Consider the following 12,486-nt stretch of genomic DNA (forward strand, 5'->3'; position numbering starts at 1 on the left):
TCAGGCTACAAGCTCTGCCAGGTCAGGAATCATGTGTGACCCCTGTTTGCCCATACAGACCGACTGCCTGGCACAGAGCAGGCGGACAATGAGCACATGTCCTTGAGTCGCTGTCACTGGAGAATGTGATGATGGCACCACAGGGTCCAGACCTGAGGCCAGTGGGCACCCAACACCCTGGCAGCAAGTGGGAGGGGGAGGCCTCTGAGAGGCTGCAGGGGTTCCCTCATGGAAGAGGCTGGAGCATATTGAGGACGAGCTGTTCTTGCACTGCTGGGAGGCAGGAACCAGGGGTGCTGACCCAGGCAGCTTTGTTTGGTGGCTTCAGCGGGGCCGGCAGCCAAAGGAAACACGCTCTGCCAAAGGATCCCTCCCACAAGCCTCACACCAGACCAGGAACCATCAGGCCCTGAAGGAGCATTGGCCTTTTCCAGCCCTGGTGGCCACAGGAGGCTATGTCTTGGCCTCTCCCAGTGTGGCCCTCTTCCCCTCAATCCCTACCTTCTCTACTTATGGCTCTCCTGCATCAAACCTAACCCTTCCCTCTGGTACTTTGAATATTATGTAAATGCTGTTAAATACTAGAAGGAATTGAAATTCCTGCCTCACCCTCTAATTCAAACTGCCATCTGTATATGCCTGCGTGTGCGTATCTGATCTCTCTTTCTCCTAATCTCTCGGATACCATTTTTTTCCAATCCACCTGTAAAATTTTGTTGGCATGAGTAAAGGAAACAATGTTATAGGTAATAAATAGGAGAATTTTGATATGACTTGGGCATGGTTTAGAATGACACAGATTTGGAGTTCCTGTCGTGGCTCAGTAGTTAATGAATCCGACTAGGAACCATGAGGTTAGGGGTTCGATCCCTCAGTGGGTTAAGGATCAATGTTGCTGTGAGCTGTGGTGTAGGTCACAGATGTGGCTCAGATCCCTTGTTGCTGTGGCTCTGGCGTAGGCCGGTGGCTACAGCTCCAATTTGACCGCTAGCCAGGAACCTCCATATGCCGAGGGAGCAGCCCAAGAAATGGAAAAAAAGACAAAAAAGACCAAAAAAAAAAAATGACAGATTTACTTTCTAATCAAGGTTTGTGGGGTTTTGGGGGGTTTTTGTTTGTTTTTTACTTTTTAGGTTTGCACCCACAGCATATGAAAGTTCCCAGGCTAGGGGTCAAATCAGAGCTACAGCTGCCAGCCTATACCACAGCCACAGCAACGCAGGATCTGAGCCTCATCTGCAACCCACACCACAGCTCACGGTAATGCCATATCCTTAACCCACTGAGTGGAGCCAGGGATCAAATCCACATCCTCATGAATACTAGTCGGGTTCATAACCCACTGAGCCACAATGGGAACTCCCTCTAGTCAAGGTTTTGGGGGGTTTTTGGCTTTTTTTTTTTTTTTTAACGGCAGCTCCTTTGGCATATGGAAGTTCCCAGGCTAGCGGTCAGATCAGAGCTACAGCTGCAGGCCTATACCATGGCCACATCAATGCAGGATCCGAGCCGCATCTGTGACCTACACCACAGCTCATAGCAATGCTGGATCCTTAATCTACTGAGCGAGGCCAGGGATCAAACCCGAATCCTCATGAATACTAGTTGGATTTGTTTCCACTGCGCCACAATAAGAACTCCCTCATCAAGCTTTTTTGAAGGCTGATGTTAAAGCGATTATCTGGGTGGACGAGCTCAGCTAGTTAGAAAACTCCAATCCAAGAGAAGCCAATCTGGATCATGGGTTTGATCATCCCAGAAGCCAATGATAATTCGTGTTTGATTGGCCTCACCATACACCCACAAACCAGTCCCAAGCAATTTACAAATACCTTTACTCTCTCTCTCTCACAGAGGATATTAAGCCACAGAGGTTACAGCCCAGCAAAAATGTATCCCCCGTGCCCGGGAACAACACAGACTGCCTAATTGCCTCTGGGAGTGTTGTCAGTATGTCTGCAGGTGAAGAACACATTGGCATTCCCTGTGGCCCTGCAGATAAGAACTTGACATGGTCACTGCTGTGGCTTGGGTTACTGCTGTGGCTCAAGTTTGATCCCTGGCTAGAGAACTTCCACATGCTGTGGGCACAGACAAAAAAAATTAGTTGGATTTCTTCTAACTGGTGAATTACCCCAGGAGTGGGCTTGGGCAAGAAGAAACCAGCTCTTGAGATAATCAGTGAGCCTTAAGATGTTACTGCATTTTGTAATGAGAAGGACAACTCAGTATCCTGCAGGTGGAAGGACTCAAAATCATAATCCCCAATCTGTAGACTGGGTCTCTCCATGGCAGTGCCATCCAAGAGGGCAGCCATGAACCACATACGGATCCTGAAAAAGAAACTAATTTTTTAAATTTTTTATTTATTTTTGATTTAAATGTTCTTAAATTTTAATTAAACTTAAATTTAAATAACCACCATGTTGAACAATAGTGATCTAGAGTATAAAAAGTAATAGTATGCCAACAGGGATAACACCAATGTTTAATAAGAAATCACTATTTTCCAGTCATTCTTCTAAGTTTATTGGCTCATTCAATGTGTTCCGCTATCTTGCATATATTTTCCATGTCTTTTGTGATTAAAAAAAAAAGTGTAAAATAATTGTTACTAACTTCACTACATAGTCTCATAATGTATTTTCTAAATCTATACATGCTAAAATTTTAATGACCATCAGTTGGTGATTTTCTTTTTAACTGAAAAGAGGTTGGTCCATATCTTCAAAAGTATTAGGAACCAGTGACTTAAAATACTGGCAGAAGGGGAGTTCCCTCATGACTCAGTGGGTGAAGGATCTGACGTCATTGCTGTGGCTCTGGTTACTATTGTGGCCCGAGGTCAATTCCTGGCCCTGGAACTTCCCCATACCACAGGTGTGGCCAAATAAATAAAGTATATTTTAAAAAAATACTAGGAGAAAGGCAGAGAGAGAAAAGAAAAATATCTTTACTCTCGTTTCCCTACGCCTTCCCACGATCTTCTAGGAGAGAAGACTAGACACTCATTTATCTTCCTTCTGCCCCTCAAGCAAGGACACAGGGAACTGAGAGGAGTTAAAGAGAACCTTATTTCTGTTTTGTGCCATTTGGAGTAGACCACCATCTACTCAGCTCTGCCCCGGCTTTCCTGTGCCCACCTCAAGCTCTGGCCTGCTTATGTTTCCAGAGGCAGCAGATGAATGAGCCTGTGTGGGTACTGGGCCTGGATTAGGAGAGCGGGTGCAGTTCTACTCACCTGAGCACATCTCCCCCTTGTAGTGGACACAGGAGAAGTCGTCACACTCACAGTACTTGCCTGTGATCTTGCCAAAGTCACTGCTGTGGCAGACACACTGGCCACAGAGACACTCGCCCCGCTGGCTGCAGATGGGCTGGCCCTGCTGGGGGCTGCACTCATCCTGCTGTGAGGGGCGGTAGTCCTTTTCCGAGCACTCACACTGGAACCCCAGCCAGCCAGGCCCACAGTGGCACACCCCACACTCAAAGGTCCCATTGCCATTGTTGCAGCGGGGGCTGTCAGGCTCAGCTTGAGCCTGGCAGTCACAGTCACAGTTGAAGGTGACCTGGACAGTGAGGCTGTCTTTGAAGCCCACAGGCTTGATGGTGAAGGACTTCTCCTTCTCCCGGGGGCAGCCACGCACCTTGGCCTCAATGCTGAAGCTCACCTGGATGGAAAGTAAGATTGCATTCAGACATGGGTGGACCCTGCTGACATTCCAGCCCCAGAGGGAAAGAAGTTGTGCCCTGCCCTGCCCAGGAATACCCAAATTGGGTGTCCTATCCTCCAGCAAGCTGGCGTTCCTCAGCCTTCCAGCTACCAGCATCTGCAATGCCAAAGCAAAAGCCTATGGAGAGTTGTGCAGTTGTGACATATCTGGCTGAGCACAGACACACTGTACTGTCATGAGGTAGGTTTTTTAATTCCATACATGAAATAAGCCAGCTCAAGTGAAACAGAACCTGTGATCTTGTAAACACCCTACCTTGACCAACTAAGCTAGAACTGATTACATACTATTATCAAGATACACAAAGCACTGTTTTGCACTACACAATGCCACACAGTAGCCAACCACAGGTTCGGGGTCTACTGTTCAATTGCCACATTAACATTTCATCGCTTGTGCAATTGAATACATTTCAGGCCACTATCTCTTGCTAGGGTGAGTGCACATGTACCTAGAATGTATAGACGGAAGGATGGATAGATGATGACAGAAATATGGACAGAGATGATATAAATCATATAGCTATAGATAGCCCCCTTTTTTCTTCCCACTCCCTTCACCATCCCCTCTCCTCTAAGGCAGGAGCGGAAGAAAACCAACCACTAAGAAAGGAAAGCCACAGAGGGACTGGACATTTGTATTCTGATATTCCATGAAGGTGGGTATTTTTGCCTATTCCATTTGCTGCCAAATCTTCAGCAGCTAGAACAATGCCTGGCACAAAGTCGGTGCTCACTAAGTATTTAGAGGACCCTGTCATCTTATGCTGTGAAGCAAAGAAATACACTGCGGGGGGTGCAGTGCTGGAGACTGGTTGCAGGGTGAAAGTAAGAAATATTTTCATTTGCAATCAATGGCGCATAAATAGAGGTAATGTAAACACAAGTTTTTCAAAATCCTGAAGTTACTTAATGATAGAGAAGAATTAGGCAATAGAAGCCTCAGAGGAGAAGGCTGGCAGCTTTACCACATCTAACTTGTAAGGATGTCCAGGAAGAAGGTATAGGGAAGGAATGGGTGGGTACCCATGGACACTCCAGGGCACAGGGAGGGTTAAAGCTGCAGCTTTAGCCCCCACCCAGCCCACCTCACCGTGTCTCCAATCTTGAGTCCAACACAAGACTTAAGGCCTGGGATGACCTCGTTGTTGAGACAGGTGGCATTGAAGGATAACGACAGCTCCTCGGGGAGGTCACGCACTTCCAGCTCCACTTTAGAGCGGATTTTCTGATCAGAAAAGGGCAAGAGAAGATAAGAAAATGGGCTGAGATGAAATGAGTAGGAGCCAATTCCATCTCAAGCAAAACCTGCCAGGTGGTCCTAGACTCACCTGTCACGCCCGGTGCTGAGGTTCACCTAGAAGCTGCCAGAGCTTCCCTGGGACCCTATTTCCTGCTCTATTTCCTGCCCAGGACCTGCTCTTTCTCCACTTGTGTCTAGATGAATCTGGGTAAAATCTAAAGCAGCTATGCCCTCCTGCAGGCCTCAGGGTCATGTAAGACAGGAGTGCTAACACTGGTCACCTTGGAAAGTAACACTTTCTACATAATTTTTAATCAACCTCGCATTCCCCGTGGTTCAGCTGCCTTCTTTCTCTATTGCTGGAGCCCAGCTCTCCCTCACTCTGTACCTCACCTGCCCCATCCACTTTCCCTTCCACCTTCCCTAAGCCCTTCCTCCTTTGTTCCGAAGGCTCCCTAGCACTCCTTTCTGAGCCATTTCTGTTTCAGAAGGCTGCCTTCCTCTCAGTGCTGGCTATCACATGGCCTCTAGAAGAACAAAAGGAAGGCAGGGAAGGCTGCGTGGTGGACTCTCAAATCTGAGCCCTCCAGGGTAACACCAAGTAAAAAGGACTCTTAGCAGGCCTATTCCTGGCATAAGACACTTACGCCATAAGCATCCACAATGAGCTGGAGGACATTGCTGGAATTGGAGGACAGCACCCCCACTGTGGTCCCTGGGATCAGTTCACTGTAGTTCTAGAAAGGAAGACAAAGATGTCCGGGGATGACGGGTGAAGGTAGTGGTCTCCAAAAGCCCTCCCCAAATCAGACTGAGGGTCTTGAAATGAAAATTGAGGAAAAGGGAGGACGTTTTACTTGTCACTGCTAGGAATAAATCTAGCAGTTTTTCAGCCCTGAGAAAAATTACAGAGAACCCCTCTCTCTCTCACACACACACACACCCACCCACCAAATTACTTCCCTCCACCACTGCAAACAGCAATACCCCCACCCTGCTAGGTTCAAGGTTCGAGAAGAGAGGCCACCAGGAGGAATTATCAGCTCCTGGATCTTTTCTGGTTGGGTACCATGGCCGAAGCTACTGTGGGCTGGTTCCCTGAGATAGGTCCACCCATCACAGGCCCCATTCCCGCTCCAGGAAGGCAAAGTCACCTGGTAAAGACTAACTACACCTTCTGTCACTGCAAAGATCAAATTGATGTTTTTCTGGGATAGCTTCTCAGTTATCAGCCCCAGAGAAGGATAATCCTGTAAAAAGGGAGGGTGTGGAGGTTAGTTAAGATGTCTCTTCACATACATCCCTGAATTCTTAGATCTTAGCTAATATGAGCTGTGGCTCAGACCATGGTAAGGCTTAAACTTGTTCACCCATAATCAACGTGACACAAACACAAAGTAAGTTGTGAACTCCAGAGATAAATGAAGAGGTATAGGCTGGTGGTGCCAAAACTAAGCACCTCCTTCTTACTTGAATTTGATGCATTCACACCAAGAGCAGCTTCTGTGGGCCAGGTGCTGCCAGGCCACATTGTTTTGAAGCTTCCTTCTGTTTTGCAGCTACTGACAAATTCCCTGGCTTGGTGCTCGCAATCCTCTGTCATGTGATCTCAACCTTCCTTTCCAATCATTCACCTCTCTCCCCCTTCCACTTACCACTCAGCTGGCCCACTTTCATCCTCCCACCTGGAGTGGCCTTTGTGCTAATCTTCCTCCTTCCTTAGGACCCAGCTCAGGTCCCACCTTCTCCAGGAGGCCTTCCTGTGACCATCCCAGTTCATGATGAGCTTTCCTCCTTAAAATACGTAAAGCCCTTACTAACTTCTCTACTCAGTTAGCATTAACCATGCATCTTGTGTTACTGGTACCACATCTTGTGTTACTGGTACCACATCTCAACTAAACCAAAAACTCTCTAAGGCTGGGAACCTTATATAGTGTCTTTATCTGCCTCATCCCCTGGCAAGGCCCTGCATAGACAAGGTGTCAATGGTTACGGACTCATCCATTGCCTAGTTGTACTCAACTTGGATATGGCTGACACCAAGGAACTCAAGCCACAGTGGGAATGCTGGTGAACTGTGAACATGTCCCTGAGATCCTGGACCTTGCAGGGGACTCGTGAGATCATCCAGCTCAGACTCCTGCCTTTACACAGGTGTACCTTTAAGCCACCTAGATGAAGTAGCTGCTACACTGTCTTTAAAAGACAAAGTGATAGGGATGGAGTAGGCACAGGTGGTTGTAGAAGTCCCAATAGGGGATCGCAGATAAAGAGGGAAACCTGGGGGATGCTGGGAGACCACTATAAGTTCAAGAAAGCCATCAGAACAAGGCAGGCTTGCTTGACTAGTGGAGGTGCGAGAATTGCCTCAGGTCGTTGGGTGGGGGATGGGATGAGGCCTGCATTCTGATTCAAACCAAGGGCAAGAGTTTGAGGACCGCCCTTCAGCTGATTTGAATACACACCTTACTGGATACTAAGGAGGAGCTACTACTCCCAAAAAGGAAGAGGTGGGCCTTTCCAACACCCCACTCCCCTTGGATTATAAAACTGCAACCCATGAGATCCTGGGGGCAGAGCTTCCTTGCCTACCTGCATGCATCTCTTACAAGCGTCCTATCTTAAAAAATCTGTTTCTTGCCTATCACTTTGTCTCTTGCTGAATTCCTTCTGCACTGAGGCATAAAGAACCTGAACCTTATTGAGTCCAGACCTGGTGTAAGTAACTCAAATTTAAAACTATGGGTTTTTGAGTTCCCGTTGTGGCGCAGTGGTTAACGAATCCGACTAGGAACCATGAGGTTGCAGGTTTGGTCCCTGCCCTTGCTCAGTGGGTTAACGATCCGGTGTTGCCGTGAGCTCTGGTGTAGGTTGCAGACGTGGCTCGGATCCCGCGTTGCTGTGGCTCTGGCGTAGGCCGGTGGCTACAGCTCCGATTCGACCCCTAGCCTGGGAACCTCCATATGCCGCGGAAGCGGCCCAAAGAAATAGCAAAAAAAATAAAAAAATAAAAAAATAAAACTATGGGTTTAATAGCCAAGACATGGAAACAACCTAAATGTCCATCGACAGAGGAATGGATCAAGAAGATGTGGTCCATATACACAATGGAATATTACTCAGCCATTAAAAGGAATGAAATACCAGCATTTTTAGCAACACAGATGGACCTAGAAATTATCGTGCTACGTGAAGTCAGCCATACAATGAGACACCAACATCAAATGCTTTCACTGACATGTGGAATCTGAAAAAAGGACAGACTGAACCTCTTTGCAGAACAGATGCTGATTCACAGACTTTGAAAAACTTATGGTCTCCAAAGGAGACAGTTTGGGGGATGGGGGGATGTGCTTGAGATGTGGGATGGAAATCCTGTGAAATTGGATTGTGATGATCATTGTGAAAGAAAGAAAGAGAGAGAGAAGAGAGAGAGAGAGAGAAGAAAGAAAGAAAGAAAGAAAGAAAGAAAGAAAGAAAGAAAGAAAGAAGAAAGAAAGAAAGAAAGAAAGAGAGAAAGAAAGAAAGAAAGAGAGAAAGAAAGAGAGAAAGAGAGAGAGAAAGAGAGAGAGAAAGAGAAAAAAAAAGAAAGAAAGAAAGAAAACTACGGGTTTAAGTCCCAATCTGGCTCTAGGCTGGGTTGAGTCCTGGCACTTGTGTTCAAGTCCTGACCTAGATTTTGGCTGGGTTTAAGTCCTGGCAAGTGGGTTCAAGTCCCAATCTGTGTTCTGGCCAGGTTCAGGTCGTTAGTGCTGTCAGTTTCAAAAGCATTCACACTTGCTCCTAGATATTCAGCCTTCTGCCGGTCTATACATTTTCTTCATGGCTTACTGCAGTTCCTCTTGTTTCAATGTAAACTTTTCTTTTAACCTTCTATGGACATGGAAAACAACTTATAAGAAGTCCTCTCAAATAAACTAGTGGTTATCAGAAGGGAAGGGACTGAGGGGGAGGGCAAAATGGGTAAAAGGAATCAACTGTGTGGTGACAGACGGAAATTAGATTTTTGGTGGTAGCATGCTGTAATGTATACAGAAGTAGAAAAATAGTATTATATACATGAAACTCACATAGTGTTATAAACAAATGTTACCTCAATAAAAAATAAATTTTTAGGAGTTCCCATCGTGGGCTCAGTGGTAACGAACGTGACTAGTATCCAGGACACTCAGATTCGATCCCTGGCCTTACTCAGTAGGTTAAAGGATCCGGCATTGCTGTGAATTGTGGTGTAGGTCGCAGATGCAGCTCAGATCCCATGTTGCTGTGGCTGTGACGCAGGCTGGCAGCTACAGCTCTGATTTGATCCCTAGCCTGGGAACGTCTATATGCTGCAGGCTTTCCTAAAAACCATTAAATAAATAAATAATTTTTTTTTTAAAAGTCTTCTCATGTATCAGCTAAACCATCCTTTAGTCTTCCAGTTGAATGACTCTGAGCCCTTTAACCTGTCCTCGCAGGACTGGCCCTTCATGCTTTTGACCATCTCTGTCTCTTTTTCCTCTGTCTTCTTCCAGTAACCACAAGTGAGCCTGATATTCCAAGAAGGGGCTAATCCACACACACCAGACAGGACAGCCTGCTCTCCACTGGACCTGCAGAAGTCCTCTGGGCCCATTCTGGAAGCCATGATGCTGCTGCTGGTGCTGGAGGAAGTGGAAACACTGATCACAGCCAGGACCATCTCTAATGGTTGTGCAGGTTGTACCCTGGATGAGGGTATCCAGTAGATGGGAGAATTGAGGGCAGGCTGAACAAAGCCCTGCACCTGGCCCACAGGAAGGGCTGTCATTTTCATATTCACACAAAGACGCTGCCTGGGTTTGAGCAGTCCTGGCCAGAGTGAAGAGGGAGCACACGTGGTACCAAGAATCTCACCATGGTAGTGGAGGCAGAGTAATGGTTGTCACTGCCAACATGACACTGTCCATCATTGGGTTGGACAATGCCTGCCAGCCTTCCATCCAGCGCTATATGGGTCTTGGCATCGGTGGTAAACACCAGTAAGTGGGATGCATCGTTCCTCCAGCCAATCTTCTCCTGTTTAAAAAATGGCAAAAGAGAGAGAGCAGCTTTAGCCATGTCACTGGTAGGAAACGAAGACCTAAGGAGCTCCCTGTCTGAAGCGTTGTCTTGGAGAAGGGCCTCAGTCCCACTCCTTAGAACACAAGCTGAAGCTTTCCAACTCAGGGGTTTCTGTTCTCTTGGGAAAATAGGCTCATAGCTAAATAATTTAAGCAGCTGAAAGACACATACATCAACTCCAAAAATAACTTTTTCTTTTTTTTTATTCTTTTTTTTTTTTCTTGGTCATGCCTGTGGCACATGGAAGTTCCTGGGCCAGAGATCTCTGCAATCCGAGCCACATCAGTGACAACACCATATCCTTAACTGGTTGCACCACCAGGGAATTCCCAAATATAACTTTTTCAATGATAATTACATGGCCCATCTAGAAACCCACCTGCATCTGCAGAGCCGGGCTAGGCTAGGAAAAAAATCCCATCTGGGAGTTCCCATTGTGGCGCAGTGGTTAACGAATCCAACTAGGAACCATGAGGTTGCGGGTTCAGTCCCTGCCCTTGCTCAGTGGGTTAATGATCCGGCGTTGCCGTGAGCTGTGATGTAGGTTGCAGACGCGGCTCGGATCCCGTGTTGCTGTGGCTCTGGCATAGGCCAGTGGCCACAGCTCCGATTAGACCCCTAGCCTGGGAACCTCCATATGCCGAGGGAGCGGCCCAAGAAATGGCAAAAAGACAAAAAAAAAAAAAAAATCCCGTCTGAACATCTGCCCCTTTGCTGAGATGAGTTAACCCAGCCTTGACACTTCCAGAGAAGGTGGGGAGATGCTCTCTTCAGGAAACATCGGAGACCACTAAGATTCCAAAACATAACAGTTCTCACCATGGAGCAGATACAAGCAGAGACTGCATATCAGGAGCAACTTCTGGTTCATAATGTACGAAGTTCTGCTTGGTTCCTATCTCTTATTTCACACAGACATCCCCACAGTTGAGCCTCTTCCTGCCCCATTTTGATCTGGGCCAATCACACTGGGCACTCCATGCCCTCTAAACTCACATCACAGACAGTAGCCTGCATGATGGCGTCAAAGCCACCCTCTGGAGCATCTCGGTTCCGTGATACATTCTGCTTCTTCACTTCCTCATTGAAACGGGTCACCTGGTCAGTTAGTGTGAGCACATGTTTGTAGCCAAACATGGGCAAACAGGTGGTCTTCATACTAGGGAGGAAAGGAGATCATTTAAGCAGACAGCTGATGGAAAAGGAGTGGGAGGGGAAGAGAGGGGGACAGATCGGGAGAGTGGTTTGCCCAGGCCAGCTCTATACAACTACAATTACCCAGACAGCTTAGACTCCAAATCCTTCAAATTACCTAAAGCATCACACTGACTTTACTTCCGGCTAGCTCAGAGGATAAGAGAGCGAACTGTGGAATCAGATTGCCTGGGTTCAAATCCCAGCTCCTTCACTTACTAGTCATGGGACCCTATGCAAGCTTCTCTATACCTAACCTCTAAAAAAATGAGGACATGATGGCACATATCTCATAAGAGTTGTTGGGAGGCTTAAACTGGTTAATGTATGTAAAGATCTTAGATCAGAGTGAGGCTCTAGTTGATGTTGCTATCACCTCATACTTCTTTAAAGTAACATTAACACAACAATTAAGTAAAAGTTTGGCAATAACTTACTGGCCCTGAGCTATCAATAAACTGATAGATCTGGGCCAAACAGGAGCATTTCTGTCCCCAGCTCAATGGTTTATCCGTTGAATTGATGGCTGACATCTTTACTGGGGAAACTTACAACACAGACAGAAGGTACCATATAACTTCCAACTCTACAAAGTAAATTCATACCTTGTCAGGCTCATTCAAAATTATAACCCATGAATTTTCTTAGTCTCCGCCAATTAAATAAATAATCCATTCAGTTGTAAGCCAAAGTCTCAACAGAGGGACACATCAATTTATGCTATTAGAGAATTCAATAAATATTATTTCCACTCTTTTTTTTTTTCTTTTTAGGGCCACAGCTGTGGCATATGGAAGTTCCCAGGCTAGGGGCTGAATTAAATCAGAGCTGCAGCTGCCAGCCTACAGCAACACCGGATCCAAGCCGTGTCTGCAGACTACACCATAGCTCATGGCAATGCCATATCCTTTAACCTACTGAGTGAAGCCAGGGATAGAACCTGCATCTTCATGGATACTAGTTGAGTTCTTAATCTGTTGAGCCACAATGGGAACTCCCTCATTTCCACCCTTTTATGTTCCTCTAGGACTTAATTCCTTGCATTTTAACTCTGAAGACCTCGTAGTCTTGATAATGAGGACAGTGATGACGATAACAGTGGAACCAATCCTTCTGAAACCGTAATTCCTCTATTTACCTTTCCATAAATTTCTCTCTACTTTTGATCTCATTTCCCTCCTATTCTCACTTGTCTACTCTTTATTTATGACCAAAACCAAGAAGCTGA

The 12,486-nt window shown here is 46.4% G+C and overlaps 1 protein-coding gene across 1 annotated transcript in view; it reads right to left on the reverse strand.

The window, feature by feature from the left end:
* The window catches only part of ITGB3 (integrin subunit beta 3), a 58,830-nt gene that overhangs the window by 16,560 nt on the left and 29,784 nt on the right, over window positions 1-12,486 (reverse strand). The window contains exons 5-10 of the mRNA XM_047757678.1: window positions 11,061-11,223; window positions 9,858-10,019; window positions 6,131-6,226; window positions 5,624-5,713; window positions 4,827-4,961; window positions 3,242-3,671 (exon numbers count right to left, since the gene is read on the reverse strand). Of these exons, the coding sequence (XP_047613634.1) occupies window positions 3,242-3,671; window positions 4,827-4,961; window positions 5,624-5,713; window positions 6,131-6,226; window positions 9,858-10,019; window positions 11,061-11,223 (1,076 nt within the window). The remainder of the gene's footprint in view (window positions 1-3,241; window positions 3,672-4,826; window positions 4,962-5,623; window positions 5,714-6,130; window positions 6,227-9,857; window positions 10,020-11,060; window positions 11,224-12,486) is intronic.

This window comes from Phacochoerus africanus, chromosome 14 (assembly GCF_016906955.1).
Source record: "Phacochoerus africanus isolate WHEZ1 chromosome 14, ROS_Pafr_v1, whole genome shotgun sequence".
Classification (NCBI taxonomy): Eukaryota; Metazoa; Chordata; class Mammalia; order Artiodactyla; family Suidae; genus Phacochoerus; species Phacochoerus africanus.